The sequence below is a fragment of the Mustela erminea genome, chromosome 13 (assembly GCF_009829155.1).
Source record: "Mustela erminea isolate mMusErm1 chromosome 13, mMusErm1.Pri, whole genome shotgun sequence".
NCBI classification, from domain to species: Eukaryota; Metazoa; Chordata; class Mammalia; order Carnivora; family Mustelidae; genus Mustela; species Mustela erminea.
Window position 1 is genome coordinate 44,628,596 of NC_045626.1, and position 23,695 is coordinate 44,652,290.

The 23,695-nt window shown below is 43.5% G+C and overlaps 1 protein-coding gene across 4 annotated transcripts in view; it reads right to left on the reverse strand.

Moving 5' to 3' along the window:
* Nucleotides 1–1,008: 1,008 nt before the first annotated feature.
* Nucleotides 1,009–23,695, reverse strand: part of TAF4B (TATA-box binding protein associated factor 4b) — a 146,842-nt gene continuing 124,155 nt past the window's right edge. For 3 of the 4 annotated variants that reach the window (XM_032310460.1, XM_032310459.1, XM_032310462.1), the window contains one exon: nt 18,350–20,267. In XM_032310460.1, the coding sequence (XP_032166351.1) occupies nt 20,100–20,267 (168 nt within the window). In that variant the 3' untranslated portion in view covers nt 18,350–20,099. Of the gene's footprint in view, nt 1,346–18,349; nt 20,268–23,695 lie in introns of those variants that run through there. The other variant, XM_032310461.1, reaches the window with a different exon arrangement.

Below are 23,695 nucleotides of genomic sequence, written 5' to 3' on the forward strand. Positions count from 1 at the left end.
CTCGGCGTACTTGTGATCTCTGCCTGTCAAATACATAAATAAATAAAATTATCTATCTTAATTAAGCGATTGTAAATGAAATAGTGCAGTACTAGAGCAAGCAAAGAGACCTCGAGAACTGAGAGCCTCAAAGAAACCAATACATATCTGAAATTGGTAGCATTACCAATCATGGGAAAAAACAAATTATTCAATAAATTGGTAGAACAATTGTTTATCCATATGGAGGAAAAATTAAAATTGGACCGTAAACTCACACCATTAAAAAAAAAAAATCAATTTCATGGGCACCTGGGTGGCTCAGTGGGTTAAGCATCTGCCTTCAGCTCAGGTCATAATCCCAGGGTCCTGAGATGGAGGCCCACATGGGGCTCTCTACTCAGCAGGGAGCCTGCTTCCCCCGCCCCCCTGCCAGTCCCCCTTGCTCATGCTCTCTCTCTGTGTCTCAAATAAAGAAATAATGTCTTTTTAAAAAAATCAATTTCAGGTGGGCTAAACAGCTGAATGCAAAGATAAAATGATAAAACTTTCAGAAGACAAAATAGATGACTATCTTTATGAACTTGTATGTAGTAGAGGAGGAGGATTCTGAAATCACACACGCCAGCAGGGTGGGGAGAGCAGAGGGAGAGAGGGAATCTCAGATTTCTCCACTGAGCACAGGCCCAACTCAGGGCTCCATCTCCAGACTCTGAGATCATGACCTGAGCCAAAACCAAGAGTCCGCCGCTTAACCAACCAAGCCACCCAGGCTCCCCACAATTATATAATTTCTAAAGGGAAAGATTTAAGAATTGCATTCTAAAAATTAACAACTTCTGTTCATCGAAACACACCATAGAGTGAAATAATAAGCCAAAAATGGGAGTATATATTTACAACATACATAGTTGCTTGAAGATTGGTCTCTAAAATATATAAAGAACACCTATCAACCCATTAAGAAAAAATGGGCAGAATATTTGCAGATGCGTGGCACAAAGGCTAATTTGCATTTTAAAAGGAACCCATCTTCATTAGCCAACAGGAGAATTCAAATCAAAACCACAGTGAGCAATCACTTCCTGCCCACCAGACTGGCAGACATTAAAAACAGTATCAAGTGTTGGTAAGGAAACAAATAGTACTCTTTACTCCGTACACTCAGGGCAGACTGGGGACTGACCAAGCCACTTTAGAAAACTGAAGATGTACATAGCCTGGATCTCAGCAGGTTCACTTCTAGAGAAAGTCTTGACTAAGGAGACAAGTCTAGGATGGATGTAGCAGAGCAGAGAAGTCTGGAAAACCAGCGGCTGGACGTTGGCAGGAAGAAGTGAGTCGCAGAAGAACATCATGTAAGGTCCTGAAACATACAAACGGCATCTTCCCGTTAGAAATACCAGGATACGTGAAAATATTCAGAAAAGCAAGGGAATGATGAACGCACAACCCAGGATGATTAATCACGTCTGAGAGGAGAGAGGGGTGGGACACGAAGGGTACCCAGGGGCCCCCAGAGGTAAGAGCGATGAGCTTGTGTTTAAAGTAGGTGCTGAATCATTAGTCTATTTAGTCTACTCCGTCTTGTTAAACAGTCAGTGCGAGTTACCCACCATAGCAATACCCAGGACAGCTAAGCCCAAGCCTTAAGTCCCACCGGCCTTGGGAAGAACATGTCGTAATGTTCTTTGGTCACCCCTCAGGAATAGGCAAACGTTTTTGTTTTTATTTTTATTTGTAAAACAGGTTTTCCAGCTGATCTAGAGGCAGGGTCCCCTCGGACCCTGGTGGACTGAGGATTGTGAATGTGTGAAGGTGTGTGTGTGTGTGTGTGTGTGTGCATGCACGTGCGCCAGGGGAGGCAAGAAAAGGGAACGGGGTGTGGTGGGAGGGTTTAGGGCCCCGAAGACAAGGAAGTCTCCACGTGGGAGAGGCTAATGGGAACGCTCATCATAGCACCCAAAGAAAATGAGGATTCACACTGAAAACACCGGTTCATAAATACTGCGTCTACTCTCACCGCCTGATGAAACCAGTTTGATTCTGGCCAATAGCCAACGGGGAAAAAACCAGGGCCCGATTTCACAGCGCCCTTGAGGATGTGCCTGGTAAATGGGCACCTGGGAAGGAATTATGTCAGCCCCTACCAACTTCTCATCCTTGTACGGTTCTCCCATCCACCAAAAGTGCCTCCGTCCTGTTTGGCCCGTCTTTCAGGGGACAGGGTGGAATAGGTCGACCTCGCCTAATACCGGGATTGCTCTGCCTTAGTTTTTCCTGGAGCAGAACTTGGCACTGACCTCCGGCATGGCAGAAAGACAAGCCCATCCCTCCCAGGCCATTCATTCTTTGCCTCGGCTTGGGGCGGGAAGGTAGGTGATGCATGAAGCTAACTGGGAAGGGGCCCCGTGGAGCTGGTCTGGCTTCTCCAGGCTCAGGGTTTGAATCAAAGGTTGGGGGGTGGGGGTGTTGCAGGGGGGGCGGCCGGGAGTCTCCGTGGCTCCAGTTGGACTGTCTTCAGATCTCCAGCTGTTGGGTCTTTTTGGTTTTTATTACATTAGCCTTAAAAAAAAGTTTTTAATCAGCAAGAATCAGTGAAGCAGGCTTTATGGTGCAATAATTCTGCATGTTTTGTTATAAATATCCCCAGGCAAAGTTAAGGTTATTTCATACCACTATCAAAGTAACACGCCCGCTTCGGTTGCAACAAGGAATCTTGCGAGGCCTCGCAAGCAGGAAGCATACCATCTGCATTTTAAGAGACTTTTGTTTTAATAAAATGCACATATTTACCCATAAAAGAGATTGACCAGCTTGGCAAATTCAGAACCCAGGAGAAGTCAAGATACAGAGACAAGCCACATTATTTGCTGAATTTAAAAAAAAAAAAAAAATCACCCATCCACCCACTTCCCAATAAGAGCACTCAGTTGTGGGTTTTGGCGATACTGATGTTTACAATAAACTCTCGGAGCTCAAAGGCTCCAGGTCCAGCACCAGAGGCCTCCGCTCTATAGAAGACGCCCAGATCTGTTTTTTTATTAAGAACTAAGACTTTCCCCCTTCCACTCCCTTGAAAAAAAACATCAGATGAAAGTTCGAAATTGTTAAATCCAGGATGAAAAGACACTCCCCTGGTTCTGTTTCATAGATTGCATTCGCTCTTGTTTATTTAGACCCTGAAGAGTTTTGGCCCGGGGGCGCCGGGCACTTGCAGAGGGGCCGCGCGGAGGCAGCGAACCCCCCCCCCCCCCCCCCCCCCCCCCCCCCGCGTTCTGCTCTTTCCTGCGCAGGCTCACCGACTGGCCTCTCAAGACACATTTCCAAACTCCAGACTCCCTGCCAGGGAAGATTTCACAATCCTCTCTCACCAAACGTCCCTAAAGCTGCTAGTCTCTTTTTTTTTTTTTAAATTTCAATTTCAGTTAGTTACCATACAGTGCTCTGTTAGTTTAGGAGGACACTATAGTGATTGGACACTTTCATAGGACCCCGGGTGCTGGTCACAAGTACTCTCCCTGATCCCCGTCACCTATCTAATGCATCCCTCTCCCCACCTCCCTTCTGGTAACCAGTAGTTTGCTCTCTATCGTTCAGAGTCTGTTTCTTGGTTTGGCTCTCTCTCTCTCTCTTTTTTTCCCCCGTGTTTGTTTTCTTAAATTCCACATATGAGTGAAATCATATAGTGTTTGTGCTTCTCTGACTTATTTCCTTTAGCATTAATACTCTCTAGCTCCATCCATGTTATTGCAATGGCAAGATTTCATTCTTTTTATGACTCAGTAATATTCCGTTGCATATATACCACTCTTTTTTATCCACTCATCAATCGATGGGCACTTGGGCTGTTATCCATAATTCGGTTATTGTGGATAATGTTGCTGTAAACATCAGGGTGCATGTGTGCCTTTTGAATTAGTGTATTTATATTATTTGGGTAAATACCTAGTAGTACAATTGCTGGACTCTAGGGTAGTTTTATTTTTACCTTGTTGAGGAACCTCCATACAGTTTCCCAGAGTGGCTGCACCAGCTTGCATTCCCAACAGTCTAAGAGGCTTCCCCTTTCTCCACATCCTCGCCAACACCTGTTCTTTCTTGCGTTGTTGATTTTAACCATTCTGACAGGTGTGAGGTGATAGCTCATTATAGTTTTGATTTTCATTTCCTTCATGATGAGTAATGTTGAGCATCTTTTCATATGTCGATTGGCCATCTGGATGTCCTCTTTGGAAAAATGTCTATGCATGTCTTCTGCCCATTTTTAAATTGGATTATTCATTTTTTGGGTGTTGAGTTTTTTATAAGTTCTTTATGTATTTGAATACTAACCTTTTATCAGATATGTCATTTGCAAATATCTTCTCCCATTTGGTAAGTTGCCTTTTTGTTTTGTGGGATTGTTTCCTTCATGCTGCAAAGCTTTTTACTTTGATGTAGTCCCAATAGTTTATTATTATTATTTTAAGATTTTATTTATTGGACAGAGAGTGAGAGAGGGAACACAAGCAGGGGGAGTGGAAGAGAGAGTGAGAGATGGAGAAGCAGGCTTCCCACTGAGCAGGGAGCCAGATGCAGGACTCGATCCCAGAACCCTGGGAATCATGATCTGAGCTGAAGGCAGACGTTTAATGACTAAGCCACCCAGGCGCCCCTTATTATTTTTTTTTAAGTAGGTTTCATGGGCGCCTGGGTGCCTCAGTGGGTTAAGCCGCTGCCTTCGGCTCAGGTCATGATCTCAGGGTCCTGGGATCGAGTCCCGCATCGGGCTCTCTGCTCAGCAGGGAGTCTGCTTCCTCCTCTCTCTCTCTCTCTGCCTGCCTCTGCCTACTTGTGATCTCTCTGTCAAATAAATAAATAAAATCTTAAAAAAAAAAAAAAAAACCCTTTAAAATAAATAAATAAATAAATAAAGTAGGCTTCATATCCAGCCTGGGGCTTGAACTCAGGGTCCTGAGATCAAGAGTTTCAGGCGGTACCGACTGAGCCAGCCAGGCGCTCCCCATAGTTTATCTTTGCTTTTGTTTCCCTTGCCTCAGGAGACATATCTAGAAAGAAATTGCTATGGCCGATGTCAGAGAAGTTACTGTTTGTGTTCTCCTCTGGGATTTGTATGGTTTTATGTATCACATTTAGGTCCTTAATCCATTTTGAATTTGTTTTTGTGTGTGGTGTAAGAAAGTGGTCCACTTTCATTCTTTTGCATGTGGCTGTCCAGTTTTCCCAACACCATTTGTTGAAGGGCCTGTCTGTTTCCTATTGATATTCTTTCCTGTTTCATCAAGAATAATTGACCATATAGCTAATGGTTCATTTCTGGATTTTCTATTCTGTTCCAATCATCTATGTGTCTGTTTCGGTGCCAGTACCATACTGTCTTGATGACTACAGCTTTGTCATAGAGCTTGAAGTCCAGAATTGTGATGCCTCCAGCTTTGCTTTTCTTTTTCAAGGTTCTTTGGCTATTCGGGGTCTTTTGTGGTTCCATCCAAATTTTAGGATTGTTGGCTCTAGCTCTGTGAAAAATGCTGGTGGTATTTTGATAGGGATTGCATTAAATGTGAAGATTGCTTTAGATAGCATAGACATTTTAATAATATTTATACTTCTAATCCAGGAGCATGGACTGTCCTTCCATTTCTTTGTCTCATCTTCAATTCCTTTCATGAGCCTTCTATGATTTTCTGCATACAGGTCTTTCACCTATGGTTGGGTTTACTCCTAGGAGTCTTAGGTACAATTATAAATGGATTGATTCCTGAAGTTCTCTTTTCTGCCACTTCTTATTGGTGTACAGAAATGCAACAGATTTCTGTACATTGATTTTATATTCTGTGACTTTACTGAATTCATTTATCAGTTCTAGCAGTTGTTTGGTGGTCTTATGACATAATATGTCATCTGCAAATAATGGAAGTTTTACTTTTTCCTTGCTGCTTTGGATGCCTTTTATTTCTTCTTGTCTGATTGCTAAGCCTAGGACTTCCAGGACTATGTTGAGGAAGACTGATGAGAGTGGACATCCCTGTCTTTTTCTTGACCAGAGAGGAAAAGTTCTCCGTTTTTCCCCATTGAGGATGTTAGCTGTGGGTTTTTCACATGTGACCTTTATTATGTAGAAGTATGTTCCCTCTCAACCTACTTGGCTGGGCATTTTTGTCATGAATGGATATTATACTTTGTCAAATTAAATCTGCAATTCTTGAAGCAGAGGTTGTCCTGGATTGGAAGGCAATATCTACAGGGTGTCAGAATTAGTAGGAAGGCTGTTTGTTCGCTTACCTTTTCGTTTGCTAAGCAACTCATCCGCCCCAGCCAGGGCCCTGGCTATTTGCATACTGAGTCATGCAATGATCCCACAAGGCAGGCATCCCTCCCCTGGCACAGATGACTCCCAGAGGCGGGAGAGGAGAGGAAGGTGCACAGGAGGGCAGGCTCCTCGGTCATGTGGGGGGCAGAGCTGCCCGCTGTGCCCTCCTCACTCTTTCCTGCCATCCCCCTCTCTGCTGTCCTCCCATGGCTTCCCTCCGCCATCCAGGTGGGTGAGTCGTGAGAAACATGGGCAGCCTGAAATGCCCCAGGAACCCGGCCTTGGAGGCCGCCAGTGTGACAAGAGCTGTAGTATGGAGACTGCAAAGGGAGGTCCTTGATATCAAAGCACGCTTTCGGATTTTGCGTTGGAAGTCTTGGCCCTGACTATAGGGCCACGGTGACCCTCCCTCTGACCTGAGCTATACCCTCTCCTTCAAGTTCTTCCTGGGGGTGCATCTCAGGGGCACTGTTGGCCTCCTGTCCCACACTGAGGTGCAAAATAAATGTCTTGATCGTCCTGAACTCCAGCCCCACATTTCTGGGCTGTGCAGTGACGAGGCCTCTGACAATGTGGTTTGTGAGCTGGGGGCGGTGGGGAGCCTCTACCCAAATCTCAAGTAATATCCCCTGGCCCTGTTGTAACTTGGGGCTTCCCTTTGAGCCTGGGTGGTGAGAGCCACAAGGGTGAGGCTGTCCATCTAATCTCCCTCGCAGCCATAAATCCAGGCACAACCCCTTGGGGCTGACCTATGGTGTTAGCTTGGAAGGGCTTTCTTCTCTTGAACCCCTTCCCATAATGGACAGGCTAGGCTACTAGTCAGTAAACTAGTTCCCCTGGCCAAATGACTAGGAAGCCCATTGGTTAACAGGCCTCTGGATGGTGCTGCAGTGGACGAGGTGGGGCTCCAGTCAGGGGTAGAAGGGTCTCTCTTTGTGGGTCCCAGGGCTTCACTCCCAGAACAATAGGGTGTTGGGAAAGGCAATGGCCAAGCTTCTCCCTTCAGCTTTCTGGTTGATGTGGTGAGACAGCATCCAGTCCAGTGCAGAGAAATGGTTGGGATCCCACTGGAGCCCAAGGCTGGAAGGAGAGGGGGCTATGGCAGGAGGTACAGGTGATCTCCAGGTCAGAGCTGCATGGGGGAAAGAATGGCTTTGGTGAGGCTCCCGGACCCATGCACGGGTGCCTAGGAAGCCACAGGAGTCTTAATTATAGAACATGTTTGAAAAGGCTTTGCCAAGTTCATGGTTCACATGGCACAAGCAAAGCTTCTGGCTCCGGCTCCTTCAAAGGGCTCTGCACTTGGAGGATCCACCTAAGTAAGCCCTCTGGGAAGAGCCGGGGACCATGCCTGGGACTGAGAGGCAGCCTGTGCTGCCACCAACAGTCAGAACAACCACCAGGCCCTGCCCAGCCGGTTTGGCTCCTGCTGACTTCCAGAATTTCCATTCCAGAGGAGCTTAAAAACGATGATAAAAGCCCTAATTACGGCTTCTGTGGGCACTTCCTCCCTCAGGCTCAAGCTACCTGGCACGCAGCTGAGAAGCTTCCCAGGTGCCAAGTGCCTGGGGAAGGGACCCCTGCTGGCACTGACCACCGCCCCCACTCCCAGCAGGGTCCACAAACACCCCCTCCACCTTCAGACCTCTAACCTAATGTGGACTTTACCTGAAGCAAGTTTGCAGCGAATGGGGAACTTCTCTTGTTAGCACAACGCAAGTCAAGTGGGGCCTCAGGGGACCCGCCCCAACCTGGAGCTGTGTCCTTAGCCTTAACCCACCCCCACCAGTCCCGGGGCTCAACAGGGGTCCCCTTCACATGCTGGCTCAGGCAGCAGGACAGTGACCCACCCACTGGCTGTTCTCTCAGGGATGGTGCCTGGCAGGCAGGTAGGGCCATCGTGAGATGTCCTGTCATTAATCCTGCCACGCAGGAAAGACCAACGCCAACAAATGGAGGTGGGCTGGTGTGTGTGACCTGCGGGCCAAAGCGGAGACTGTCAAAGCGGAGGACCTCTAGCACCTACGTTCAAGTGGCTCTTACCTCTCATGTGCCATGTGCGTACCATCAGCATACTGTAATTACAGGGCTTTGAGTCTGGATACAGGCCCTACGCCACCACCAGTGGAATCTGACAAGAGAGTCCGGCAAACTCCCGGACTCCTTGAACGTGGCTTATGAACACTGTCATTCTGTCCTTTGCACTTGACATGCTCCGGCCTTAGTGACTAAAGTATTCCCCAAGTAAGACACATCACAGTGCCTTTGCCTTCTGCCTGCACAACCTTTTTCCTTGAAGCAGAAAGGGTCCCCAGGCCCCATCTCGTGAAGAACAGGCCCTTCTGTGTACCCCACGGAGCCTCACACGTCCTCTGTCCCAGCACTCAGCGCACACCACAGTTATTTGGTGACAGGTTTGTCTCCCCCGTGTGGCTCATCTCTGTCTACCTGTCACAGTGTTTGGAGTACAATGGACATGTGATAAAATAAAAGTTCTATCCTTAAGCTATCTGGTGTTTATCCTTTTTCAAAAAGAAAAGGAAACTGAATGCAGAAAAGGGGAGAAAAACAGGAGGGTGCTAACAGCAACTGACACCCTCCCACAGCGCTCAGTCCACCCTTCACCCTTGGCACACTGTGTTCCAATCACCTGCTACGCAGGGAGCTGCTAGAGGTAGGGCACGTGCGCTCTCTACCCAGGCACACCCCTGTAGGAGATGTACTGCTTGGTCTACAGCAGGCACCAAATAAATGTCTGTTGGGCGCATGGCAAAACCAATGAACACAAGAAATTTAGAGACAAGAGCAGCACTACCGCACACGGAGGGACAACGGGAGAGTGAATTGAAGTGTATCCAACCTACGAAGCAGGACCTTCCTATCGGGAAGGAAGAGCCAAAGGCAGGAAGACCTGTCCCTGGTGAACGGGTGCAAATATTTGGCCACGGTGCCCAAGCAAACGCCCAGATGTCAGACTGTCGGGCCACTCCCTCCTGCAGGCTCACAGCTGCTCGACTGGCCTTTGGATTGTCCCCCCTCACTGGGCTCCAGCTCCCGCTTTGCCACCGACATTTCACGGGCATTAGTTTTCTCTTCTGTAAAATGATGTGCTTGTTCCAAGCTCTCCGAAGTTCTTTCAAGTATTCATGTGTCTAATTCCACCCCCTCAAAACTCTGTAAAGGGTTATTTTATAGGTAAGTCTCGGATCAATGATGACCCTTACAGAGCCCAAGAAAGATATTTTAAAGTATAAGATGGATTTATGAATCAAATGGGAAATTCATGGGGGTCAGCCCCCAAGATTGTAATTGTACACTTTTTTCAGAATCATAATCTCAGTGTAACCTACACAGCTCATCTACGCAGTCGGCCTCGAGTGCCGCAGTTATCTGTTATTGCTGACAGTGCTGCAATTACTTTTATCATCGTGGATGAAAAACTTGGGGGGCCCAAGGCATTCTGATGCAAGTCCAAATGGAAATTTAAAATGTCAAAGATGGGGGAGAATTTTCTTACAAATGCAACAAGCTTTACTACCCTCTCCTAAGAGAGGAAGGCCAGATAGAGAAAACTGCCAAGCCTTGGCCCCTCTCACTGGAAGAGTGGTGGTGTTTCTCTTTGGCAGACAATCCTTGTAACTTTTCTCCAACCCTCCATGGCACTGACCGCTTTGGATACAGTTAATAGATGTAGCTAGCTAAGTCACTCGTTACTTTAACTTTAGACCCAGTATTTGCCTCAGAAACTGACACAGCACTGCCAGCTTGCATAAGAAAAAATATTTTTATATTACCAGTGTCCCTAGAAAATGCTGCATAATTAAGTGCATTCAAGTGTCATGGTTTCCAGGCAAATCACCTCATCTCTCTGGGCTTCCCTGTCTTATTCTGAAATCTGACTGTATGGCTAAGGTTCAGTACAGCCATAAAATTCCCAAGCCTGGATCTGATCTGACCCACAGGGGTATGAAGTTTTAAGCAAACCTAATAGACAGAAAAGACCAGATTTACTAAAAATATCAATGAGAGAGTTGGTAGTGTCGTGAGATGTGATGTATTGTACGATCCCAGGTCTCCCGGGCATCTGGTAAAGTGCAGATTCTGACCCAGCAGCTCTGGGGGAGGGGCCAAGGTTCTGCATCCAACAAGTTCCTGGTGATGCCCATGCTGCTGCTGGTTCACCCGCCGCACTTTGAGCGACAAGGGTGTAGCATATCTGCAGTGCCAAAGCCTCCCTCTAACAAGACCGCCAAGGGCACTTTCTTGCATGAGATTTGTCTTGTTTTCTACCTGTGACACTGGCCATGCCAGCCACAGCTGTCTGCATTAGCCCCTGACACTGGAGCAGCCATCTATAGGCTGGCCAGAACCTATGAGGTAGTTTAGCACAAAACTCACATCCGATAAGGATATATATCCAAGAGGAGGAACATTTAATAGACCTAACCACTTCCTCTCTCAGGTTTGAATGTGATGCACAGAGAGAGAATTGTGCCCAGATGCAAACATGTCCAAGAAGGCAGTATAAAGAGAGAACAAAAACAGTAGCAGAAACATTAGTAGGAGAAGCAGGGCTGGCGTGGCTGGGGCACTGCCCCATCGGAAGCACCGGAGTTGAGAGAAGGGGATTCTGACATGGAGAAGACAAGATGACAGGGATGCCAGAGTTTGTGCTGAATGGCGAATCATTTTTTCAGTTCTCCTAGCAGCGTGGTTCAGGGTGCTGTATACGGACTTTTCCTGTCGGCTTTAAATCTCATGAATGCAGACACCTTGAACATTCCTATGTAGCTTGTGACCCTCGTGGTGATTCTTCTTTTAAGATTTTTATCTATTTATTTGACAGAGATAGGACACGAGCAGGGGGAGCAACAGGTGAGGCAGAGGGAGAAGCAGGCTCTCCTCTGAGCAGGGAGCCTAATGTGGGGCTCGATCTCAGGGCCCTAGGATCAAGACCGGAGCTGAAGGCAGATGCTTAATTAAGCCACCCAGTCGACTGATTCTTCCATTCAAAGCCATCCTTTACTTCACCTAGGACTTTACTGCAGCAAACACCCCGAGGCATTATTAATGTATCGTTTATGCCCACATTTCTCATACCATTAAGGTTCCACCTCAGCTCATCCTGCTAGAGCCAGATGACCAACTCTGCCAAAAAGTAATGGCAGAAGAGGGGAGGGAAGGGTGTACTAGTTAGCCTGACTGCCATAACAAAGTATCACAAAATGGGGGGCTGAAGCAACAGAAATCTATTTTTTCATGATCCTGGGGCCAAGTCCAAGATCGAGATGGCAGCAGGGCTGGGTTCTTCTGAGGCCCTCTCCTTAGCTTGTAGATGATGTAGATGGTGCCTTCTTGCTGTGTCCTCACATGGTTTTCTTGCTGTACTCAAACAGGGTCCTACTCTCCTCCTCTAAGGACAGCAGTCATATTGGATTAGGGCCACTCCAAAGACTTCATTTTAGTTTAACTACATCTTTAAAGACCCTGTATTCAAATACAGCTACATTCTGAAGTACTTTGGGTGGGGGAACACCCCCCAAATAGATTTCTGTTGTTTCCACCTCCCGTTGTGTGGATCTTCCAAACCATTATCAGGCTCTTCTTCCGAGAAGGCGGCTGGGCTGGCTAAGCACAGGCTAGGTGGTGAGTAACACCGAGTGCATTCTCCGGAGTTGCTCATGGAAACACTATGAACTCGGCAGTGGCGTGATCGATCTGATGATACAGGCACAGCTGGCTGTGGAGTGCTATCAGAGCAGGTTAATGGTCTGATGTTGGAGGGAAGCAACATGCTTCACAGTTTTATAGTGGGTCCTATCCTAGTCAGCACATGGTAGGCAACTCGAATGAATGCAGAAAGTGTGCTTAGGAAATGAGTGGGTGACACAGGCTGAGAGGGATAATAAATCGTTGATTTATTAACTTGAACTCAAATGTCCTCCGTACATCACTGAATCAAAATTTAAATGACTGTGGCTAGAACCAACAGGCCAAAACAGAAGGAAGCATGGCAGAACATATGAGGTTTTCTCTTCAGGTTGATAAAGGCAATCAGAACAGTGCTTCTCCAGCTTCAGGGAGCAGAGGAATCATCTGGGGATCTTGCTAAAATACAGGTTCTGATTCAGTAGGTCAGGATGGGCCTTGACATACCATGTTCCTAACTAATTCCTAGGTAAGGAGAAGCTGCTGGCCCCGACTCCTCTCGGAATCATGAGCATGAAAAAGCCCTGGGGTGAGTCATTAGCCACAACCCTCATACGTCCACAATCTGACTTTGCACCAATAGCACTATGGACTTCTGCCCTAAATAGCAAAGGGGCTTGCAACCCTCCCAACTCTCTAAGCCCCGTGGGCTGTGTTGCGTGTAGTGTGGCAACCACATTTTAATGTGGCCTTTCGTGTGGTGGAATACAGCCAAGGGAACAATGAAAATACTGAGAAATCTAGGTGACCATTGTGAGAATTGAACTGGGTCCCTTCAGTTGCTGACATGAAACACAGGAAAGGAAAGGGAGTTATCCTCACACAGTTAAAGAAAGTTCTATCACATGGATCAGAGATTAGCTCTGAAGCATTAACAAACAAATAAAACAACAAATCCACGCCCTTCCCCCCAACCCTGCCCTGGCTCAGTGTAGGAATCAAGAGTGGAGTTGCTGGGGTTGGAGAAACCTAGGTTCAAATCACAATTCAACTCTTTTCTCTGTGACTTCCGCTAAATCATTTCCTCTCTTGCCACACCAGTGTCCTTATCTGTGAAGCAGAAATCCTACAAGCAGCAGCTATCTGGAGTGTTAATTCAGCTGTATGAACTGTGAGAATAGATACACTGTTAGTTTACACATGAGATGTTTATTTCCCGCTTGCATGTAGGCCAAAATGGTGCTCTTGGTCAACAGGCAGTTTTGCTCAAAGCCACAACTCAGTGAGCCAAGGTTCCTTGTATCTGGTGGCTCTGCCATCTTCAGGCGGGTGGTCTTGAGCCAGATTGGAAATGTTGCACATCACTTTTCCCTACGGGTCTTTGGTCAGACTTCAGACACATGGCCACATTTAACTAAAGGAGACTCATGGTCTAGCTGTGCATGCAGGAGGAAATGGGTCCCTGCCACTCTCTCATGAGGCTGTGTGTGTCGGGGGTGTGGAGGGGCAGGGTTTAGATAGCACAGATGGAATGCTTAGTATGGCCCCGTACCTGAAAGTCAGTACTTGAGAAATTGCTACTGTTATGTAATTTAACAGTATAGAAGTGGACCCCAAATACTAAATTACAGGGAGGCAGATTTCAAATTAAACCAAGGCAGAATACAGAAATAACAGGATAATTCAAGTATGGCTCGTGTAAGATACTAAGGTCATCACCAAGGGCACTATTCAAGCAGAGGACCTGTTTCAGGGATGATGAAGGGAGTTATTTTATTAGATGGGGTTAGATAACCTTTAATAGCCTCAGAAATATCCAGAACTTTGGGCTGCAAATGCATGGCTTGATTTTAAGTGGATTTATACTTAAATGTGGTGGACTAGACCACATAAACATCTTGTTCAACAGACCAGCTCGTCTTGGTAACCTAGTCTGTGCCTTAGCAACTGTCACTCGGTAACCTTGCCACAGCTTTAACTGGATAGAGGATGCAACATCTTACTGTCTTGCTTGATTGGTATCTTTCTCTCCTACTCCCCACGCCTGCCTCTGCATCTTCCAAAAAGAGAGATTAAAACTCGATCTTAGAAACCTGAGATTTCAGTCTTCCCTTGAGATAACTGAAGACACTGAGCCATGAAAACAAGTTTTGAGAATCTGCTCAATGATTGTTCCTATGCTAATATTTTAGGCAAAGGCTGCTGTTTTCTGACCTTTACAGACTGCATTCAATAGACTTTCCTGTGGGGCTCTCCCTGGAGTATATGCAGACTTCTAAAGGCCTTTCCCCAAAAGCACTGCCAACCGTCTGCCTGGTTATTTACTAAATCTGTAAGAAAAAAGAGAGGATGGCTTCTTAAAGCTGTAATAGGCAAAATACACATTCTTTTAAAATTAGTTAGGATCTTTTAAATATTCTATCTCAGAAGAAATCTGATAAAAACCTGAACTGCCTATAGTGACCCAAGATGTAAAGGTTTTTTATTTATTGAAAGACAGACATCACAAGTAGGCAGAGAGGCAGCAGGCTCCCTGCCAAGCAGAGAGCCCGATGTGGGGCTTGATCCCAGGACCCTGAGATCTTGACCTGAGCCCCTAAGGCTTGACCCTCTGAGCCACCAGACACCCCCTAACCCAAGATTTAGAACTCAGTATTAACTCCCAGTTTCAGAGGCTAATGCCCTGTCTGTGATTAGTCAATGAAGCTATTCTTGATGTTTCTCCAATTTCCAAGTCCCTCCTTGGTGATGGGTCTCTCCCCAGGAATTCTGAACTTTGCTCCTTCCTTTCCTTCCCCTCAAAATATAGGAGGTAGATTCACCTGAATACACTACTCTAAACACTAGGACAGCACATCAAAATACATCAAAGATACATTTCTCAGAACAAAGCCACCAAAGGCTTTGCCTGAAGGGGAAGAAAAGAGAGGATAAGGACAGACATCTTGACAGAAGTCAAGATTCTAAGTCTCCACTGTAAAGTTACAAAATCAGCCCTTTCCATTTTAACAACCATTAACTTCTCACGTTATTGAAGTCAAAGGCAGAAAACAGAAGTATCAGGAATACTTAATCACATCTAGGATCCTCCTGCAGTGGGCTGAATAGTGTCATTCTCCCCCACCCAACCCCACCCCAAATTCATGTCCACTTGAAATCTCACAATGGACCCTATTTGGAAATAGTCTTTGCAGATGTTGGTTAAGGGCCAAGATGAGATCATACTGAATTAGAGTAGGCCCTAAATCCAATGACTAGGTGTCTTTATAAGAAAAAAAGGACACAGAAGACACAGAAGCAATGTGAAGATGGAAGCAGACATTGGCATTCTACTACCGTGGCCAAGGAATATCAAAAGCCACCAGTAGTTGGACAGGCAAGGAAAGCTCTCTCCTAGAGCCCATGGAGGGAACCTGGCCCTTCTGACACCCGGACTTCAGACTTCTGGCCTCCAGAACTGTGAAAAAAATGTTTCTGTTGTTTGAAGTCACCCCATTTGTGGAAATTCATTAAGAAACTTCTACAGCTCAATACAGATGAGTAACAATGCTTGAGTTGTTCTTTGACTGGGGTCTAGCCCAGCACCACCCACTTTTTGATAATGGCAGAAGCCCTGGAAATGACACAATGTACCATTTATCCAACTGTCTTGCTCTCCTCCACGTTAGAAGTGACCACTGTCTACTTCTATAGGAATTAACATTGCTGAGGAGTACCCAGTGAGACATTCATACTGCCATCTGCAGGTTTAAAGGTTCTTTGGAGACCACTAAATACAATGAAGTCAATGCATGTTTTTCTTCAGGAAAGTGAAGGTGTAAGATAGAAGATTTCATCAAGAATCCAACCGTTCCCTCATCTTCAGACAAAAGCCTCCACTAAAATTACAAACAGAAGTTATTAGTCCAATAGCCTAAACCTCATGGGTAACATTTCCATACTAGTTTTCAATGTGCTAATAAACAGCTTAGGTAGAATTATGGCAATTCTCCTTCCTCGTTACCTTATTGTGTAGATGGTGAAAGCAAGCAGTGGTGAGATTAAAAGGTACTTCACTTCACCCCTAAGGACAACAAATTAAAATAATTTTAAACAAATCCAAATGCTATATGAGGAAATGAGAAACATGGCCTTGATAATGGTTTGAAGGGCAGATTTTGAAAGCAAAGTTTTATTCTCCTATTTGTGTTTTTCTTCTCATTTTCTCCCAGCATTTCCAATGGTATGTAGGAAAGGATACCAAGCTGGATTGATAATATTACCAAAACTTCTACAGATTTAACACAGAAAAAAAAAAAAAGCATACTGTAAAAAAAAAAAAAAAAAAAAAAAAAGGAAGTGGGGCACCTGGGTAACTCAGTTGGTCGGGAATTTGGCTCTTGGTTTTGGCTCAGGACATGATCCTGAGGGCCTGGGATCGAGCCTTCTCGGGTACAGGGCTCCATGCTCAGTGGGGAGTCTGCTGAGGGATTCTCTCCCTCTGACCCTCCTCCCACTCATGTGTGTTTTTTTTTTAATAGGAAGAAATGCACCAATAATATTAATGGTTTTTTCATTTTCCTTATGATCTTTTATTTTCCAGATGAGGACACGAAGGCACAGAAAATTTAAATATTTTGCCCAAGGTCACACAACTGGTAAGAGGCAAGACTGAGATAGGCAGCCAAGGCAGTGTTGCTTCAATACCACCTACAAGAAGAAAACTTAGAAGAGAGTCAACCTGGCATTGTAACTTTAAAGGATAAGAGCTGCCATTAAAACTGCTCTCGTGGTCTACCCACAAAGTCAAAATCTTAAAATGAGTTCCTAGGGAGTATTTTCTTCCTACAAATATTCAAAGTGCTAGGTCCACATGAACTCTGAACCTTTTACTGTTACAAGTCTGTTCCTCTCACCTACCAGTCGGTGTTCCTGTATACAGTGGTGAACTGTAGGTTGCTTGCTTGTATAGCAATGTCTTAATGTTTCCCAAAAGAAAAATATAGCGAAGAAATTCTACTGTGGACCAATTTTCAACTGGTGAAACAACTTCAGTAAAAAAGTAAATGTGTCAATGCAATACAACTGAAATGCCTATAAAATTACAGAGAAGTGGTTAAAAAGTCAGAGAAAAAGATACCAGATCATATGTAAACCACACCCACGTTGGGAGGGGGGTCCTTTCTGTTCAGGGAGGAGTATGAAAGTACCTGAAAAGATAACAGTGCTAACAACAATAAAATAAAAACTAGCTACCAGGTTGTATATAAACATATGATATATTGTACTTTTATTTCATGCAGAGTCACCAAGTATTGTTGAGGTCAGACTTTTAAAAACACAAGTTGGTTCATTATACAATTAAGAATAGAGATCAAGTCCAACTTAATCAGCCTGAGATCTTGATTCCCTGTTTTTCTAAATATGCCCTAATATTACTTGTGTTCTTTGCTGCGACTATGACATAATTAGTATAAATGGCATTAATTCTAAATAAAGTTTGCCAAAATTCTAACAAAACAAAATTCACCTCAAATGCAGGTTTTAAGAAATACAGGCTTTAAAAGAATGTTAAATGTTGCTCTCTTTTAGAAGGATCTTGGATCTTAAAGATACGCAAGAGGAAACAATTTAAAAGGTCAGTCACATTAAACGTAAATGGATGGAATATAGCAGAATTTTATATTTATATATAAAGTATATCTCCATAAAGTTGATTAAAAAAGAAAAGGGTAAGAGAGTTTCCAGTACTTTACTCTTACTGATCATCACCCAAGATAAAAATTGAAGGCAGAGGATCACAAACTTCAATACTTAAAGAGTTCAGACAAGGGAAGGTAAACTTATGCCCCCAAGTCTAAAGTTAGTAGGTACTAGATGGTTCCAGAGGATTACCATACACAAGGATATACCTAATGATTCCAAACCTTCTGAGTTTTCAAAAGAAGTGGAAATATAGATTTTTGTAAATTAAAACATGGGAGGCACTGTATAAGTCACAGAGAATGCATGTATAGATCGAATCTACCCCAAGGCCACCATTTTGCAAACTGAGCAGAAGAATACTTTGGATACACCATATTTGTTCTTTGGTGGGTAAAATACACTTCATAACACAAAGTTTAAATAATATATATTAAAAATAAATTTTGAAAAAGAATACTTTAATAAGAAAACCCCAGTGGGCCAAGAAAAGCTTTTATAATGACTACGCTTAGCTTTCTTTGTGAGTCAAATAACATGCAAATCTATAACTATTCCAAAGAAAGTGATACAGTAACTTGGATTTGAAGTCAGGTTCTAATGCTGATACTCCAAAGTAAGTAACAATCAAAGCGAAGAAAGAGCCACTGCCTGGCCCCCAGCTGTGGGGGCTTACTACTAAAGATACTGGTTTTCAAAGTCAGGGACTGAGCAAAGTTATTCTTATAATAAAATAATTATTTTAATGAAGTATTTGAAATAATTTTAAGCATCTGATCAATAAGATTATACACAAATATGGGAATATGCTGCACTTTACAAAAAAATAAAGCTAAGCATTTAAATATACAAAAACAACTTTGGGTATAGATCTCTTCTGAAAGTATTCTTTTAACATATACATAATTTATAGCATTTTACACAATAACTTGCTGAAACAAAAAAATGTGGACAATTTAGCATTTACTACCATATAGAACATGGCCGTAACAGTCCTGATGGGAAGAACAGGATGAGGAGTAACATACTAGAGGTGTATTTTTCCCCCTGAATTCTTTTCCTAAAAAGCAGCTATCTTGTTTTGTTTTAAAACCTTCCTGGAGGATTTACTGGTTCTTTCTTATGTGATTCTAAATATAGCTATTACTTTTCACAGCTACATGCCACAACGGTGGAATTAAAAAAAAAAATAAAGAGGGTTTGCTTTATAAAACATCAGCTTCCTTCTCAGATGAATATATATATATACTTCATATATATATATTTCATATATATATATACATATATGTGTATATATATATATATATATATCACATGCTTCTCTTCATACATTTAGAGACAAGAGCTCCAACAATGCAATGCTGACATTACCTTTTGAGTACTGAATCCAAAATGGAGTCCTATTGTTAAAAATTTCTAATCATCAATTAGCGTTTTTTAAATGCAACAAGATGCTTAAAACTTGCAGTAACGAAAAAGATTTTACAAAACTATCCTTTGTGAGATTTAAAACAATACACAAAACAAAAAAATAACTTCTTCCTTTTGAAATACTACAAATTTGAAAATGTTTGTTACATTTTCCTTTTTGGTTGGACTGTGATTTTGTCCTGTCAACAAAACCTATACCAGCTGTGTTGGGAGTGCCAATCTCACCCCCAGAATGGAGGGGGCACCGCAGCACACTTCCCACTCTGGGATTCCAATTTCACTTTCCCCTCCTCAGGTGAAATGCAATGCCCCTTCATTCCTTCCAATACTTCCCACCTTTCCCAGTTTCCAGTGAGGTATATCAGCAGTTCCTGTTTTACAGTTTCCCAGACAAGAATGTCCCCTCACTCGGTATCAGAAGCAGCATATGGTGATGAGCCAGAGAACCGCAACCTCAGGCACAAACTATTCCCATTTGCCTCAGCTTTGACAACACTGGGATGCAGCTGATCAAAGTCACCACAAACCCTATTCTGTGGCTCGTCACCTGCAACTACAGAAGGTGACTGTCAGAATCAGCTATGCAACTTCTGATCCCAGCCCAGAAAACCTAACACCTTGAGACAGGTTTAGCAGAGGACGAAATTCAGTTTGCTTGGTAAGGAGTTATTCTTCCTTTCTTTCCCTTGCATCTTAATGCTGGCTGTATTAGGGAAATCACCTCACCTGTTAACAGTTTGGCAAATGAAGCAGGTGGTACCAAACAGGGCCTTGACTTGCTGTAATTAAATGTACAGGTAGGCAGAAGCCTATGTCTGTATAAACTGTTTTTCATTAACCAATTTCCAGAAGACAAAGTTGAATTCTAATCATTAAGAACCCCATGGGATGTATAAATAAGATTTAATAAAAGTTTATAGCTGTAAACAATGGTCTTCCCTACTGGTGATTATTTTCCGGAAACTGAAACTTCAGGAGGGTGCAACAGTGCTCTTTATGTCTTCTTTGGCAGTAAACAGCAAGGATTGGATGGAGAGTGCAGTGGTCACTTCAGAAGGGCAAGGTATAGAGCTCGAGAATACCTCATCTCCCTTTCCTGTTCCATACAGAATATCAAGTCCCTGAGACAGATTCTTGTGATTCTTGGACGAAGCAACTGTTTGGTGGCTGTCAGGCTGGATGTCCCAGAAGCAAGAAGATTGTCTTTCAAGCCCTAAACAGAATAAATAGAAATAAAAGTTTAAAGAAAGTGATCTCTCATAAAGGGAAAAGCTGTCTTCAGAATGAAGAGCTGACTAGCTTCTGGCCACTGAGTTAGGTGCTGGAGAGACTACAGTGATGCAGCAGTCTCTACCCTGTCCCCCAGCAGCCCCACCTCATGGGGGAAGGCCAACTGCCACACCAGTTCATGACCTCATTCATTCTCTCTCTCACCTGGACCATGGCGACAGGCTCTTAACTGATTTCTCCCCTTCTAGGCTTGACTTCACCCCATTCTTTGCTGTGTACCGAAGGCCAGACCTTCCTCTTTAAAGGTCTTAGATAAAACTTTTGGGAGTGATGGATGTGGTCATTATTTCAGCTGCAGTGATGACTTCGTAGGTGTATGTAAAGAAACCTACCAGACTGTGTGCAGTCTCTTGTGTATCAATTATAAAAACAAAAAGCACCCTACGCGGCTCACATCCCACCGTTCTGTTGTTCAGAAATCTCTGACGGCTCACCACTACCCAGAGCAGTTACCTGAGCACTTGTTAAACTGGCAACTATGGGACTCACCTCCCACGCATGATCCCTTTGCTTTCATTTAACACTGCAGCACATTGCATGGGTGCTGTCTCCATTTATCAAATGAGAAAACTGTGCTGAGACAGGTCACGCAACCTGTATAAAGTCACACAGCAGAACTGAACTGTGACTCAATTTCTAATTGGATCTGAAGTGAGTGCTCTTAGTCACTGGACTATATTATCTACCAAATCAGGTACAAACTCATCACCTGGCATCCCTACAGGCTCACTTCCCACTGCTCCTTTACAAAGCATCTTAACTCTGGCCAATAGATAAAGATTTGCAAAAGGCCATTCCAGACCAATCTACTCATCTTTTCTTTTTTTTCATTTATTTATTTGAGAGAGAGAGAGACAGCAAGAGAGAGCATGAGTGAGGAGAAGGTCAGAGGAAGAAGCAGACTCCCCGTGGAACTAGGAGCCCAATGTGGGACTCGATTCCAGGACTCCAGGATCATGACCTGAGCTGAAGGCAGTTGCTTAACCAACTGAGCCACACAGGCGCCCCTCTTGCCTCCCCCCACCAAAGGAATTCTCACTGTAGCAATTACCTTATATAGTATCACAGTAATTTGTATATGCTACCATCACTACTACATATCCACTAGATCATAAGCTTTTTGAAGATAGGGACTATCAACCAATGTGGGCTCTAAATGGCATTCAAAAATGAATGAAACCCAATACACCTATACTAAGACAGTTTTCTAAATATTAGTGTCTACACAACAGTATTAAAACAAACAAAAAAAAACCTGGAAAAAGAAATGAAAAATACAGAATTTTCAAGCAAAGGACAATTTTTTTTTAAAAGATATTATTTATTTCAATCTCAAGTAGGTGGAGAGGCAGGCAGAGAGAGAGAGAGAGAGAGAGAGAGAGGAGGAAGCAGGCTCCTCACTGAGCAGAGAGCCCGATGCGTGGCTCGATCCCAGGACCCTGAGATCATGACTTGAGCCGAAGGCAGAGGTTTAACCCACTGAGCCATCCAGGCGCCCCCAAACAAAGGATAATTTTTAAAGATTTTATTTATTTGGTAGAGAGTGAGTGAGTGAATGAGAGAGAGAGAGAGAGAGAGAGAGAGAGAGCACAAGCAAGGGGAGCAGCAGGCAGAGGGAAAGAGAGAAACAGGCTTCCTGCTGAGCAAGAGGCCCTAGCTGGGGTTGGTTCCAGGACCGTGGGATCATGACCTGAGCAGAAGGCAGCCTAACCAACTGAGCCACCCTGGTACCCCCAAAGGATAATTCTATAAAGGTGAAATCCTTTATTTTCCTACTTTTTAAAAACCATACTTTGTTTCCAAAAACATCTTGATAGGGTTGGTAACCCTCCTTTCACCCTCCAAAAGACTTATATAAGAAAAAATATTTACCTTACATAGAAAGCAAATCTGGTTCCATAACTACCCTTTTATAACTATCAAATTTTAATTATTTCCTCTACATTTCTGTTTCGCTTTGCTTTGTTTTGATGAAGGAGAAAGAAATCCTTTTTAAGGTATCCAATAACACCATGGTCAAACCAAGTCAACTTAATTCCGTGCATGTTCCACAAATGACTGAGGGGCACTTTATCTGATGGTCAAATAAAATTTCCTTGAAAGATGCCTTGCAATTTGGAGGGAATATGATATCACAATCAAATTTCTATACTCATTAACGTTGCCAGCTAGGGGTGGTATAACATAGATGTAACCTTAACTACTGTAAACTATCACTATCACAATATTTTCATAACATTTTAAAGAAGGGATGCCTCAGCTCAGGTAATGAACCTGGGGTCCTGGGATCAAGTCCCACATCAGGGTCCGTCCTCAGAAGGGAGCGTGCTTCTCCCTCTGCCTGACACTCCTCCTGCTTATATGCACTCTTTGTTACAAATAAATAAACAAAAATCTTAAGTAAAAAAAAGATTTTTGCAGGAATGGACCAAGAACTCAGCTTTGGAAAACTGGATTAAAAAAACACACATTAGGAAGAGAGTTAATAAAACACATCATGGGCAGTGAGTGGCAATTTTGTTGTATACAGGAATTATCTGTTTAAAACTACAGTACACTTATTTTATTTTTAAATTATAGTACCTTTAAGTAGAGGCACTTTTCTTAGCCAAAAATTAGATGTAATATGCTAAAGCTGAATCAACAGTTGTTTATAAATTTTCAAGTACTAAGAGTTTACCTAAAAATCAGTCATTTAGTGTTTTATGTGAATTTAGAAATTAAATGGCTAGCTGGATACACGATGTCTTGGCAATTCCATTTCTATGTAAGTACCCAGAACTGTATCATATGTTCACCAAAAAACATGTATGAGAACATTTAGCACTATTATTCATAAGAGCCCACAACAAGACACAATCCAAATGCCCATTTGGCAGAGGTAAGTTGTGGACTACTTATCCAAATGGAATACTACACAGCAGTAACAAGTAACATGGATGAATACTGCAAAAACTGAAATGAAAGGTTCCAGACGTAAAGGAATACAAAGAGTTTGATTCCGTTTCTATGAAGTTCAGAGCTACAGAAATTAGGACAATGATTCCCCTTGGGGGGAGAGGAGCAGTGCCCAGAAGGAGATAGGAGAGGGTTATCTGGGGTTCTGGTGATGTTCTCTGTCTAGACTGCAGTATTGTCTACATGAGTGTGCATGTGCCGTGAAAATTCAGTGAGCTCTGATTTGTGTGCTTTTCTGCATCAGTATTATACTTTAATAAAAAACCTAAAATACCCCCCAAACACCCAAATAACCCTTGTCTAGGTAGGAAGTAAAAAAGGGAGCAAAGAGGGAAAAAGAGGAAAGGAAATAAGGCAAAAATGTTAAACAGAAAAAAATTAAAGAAACCAAAT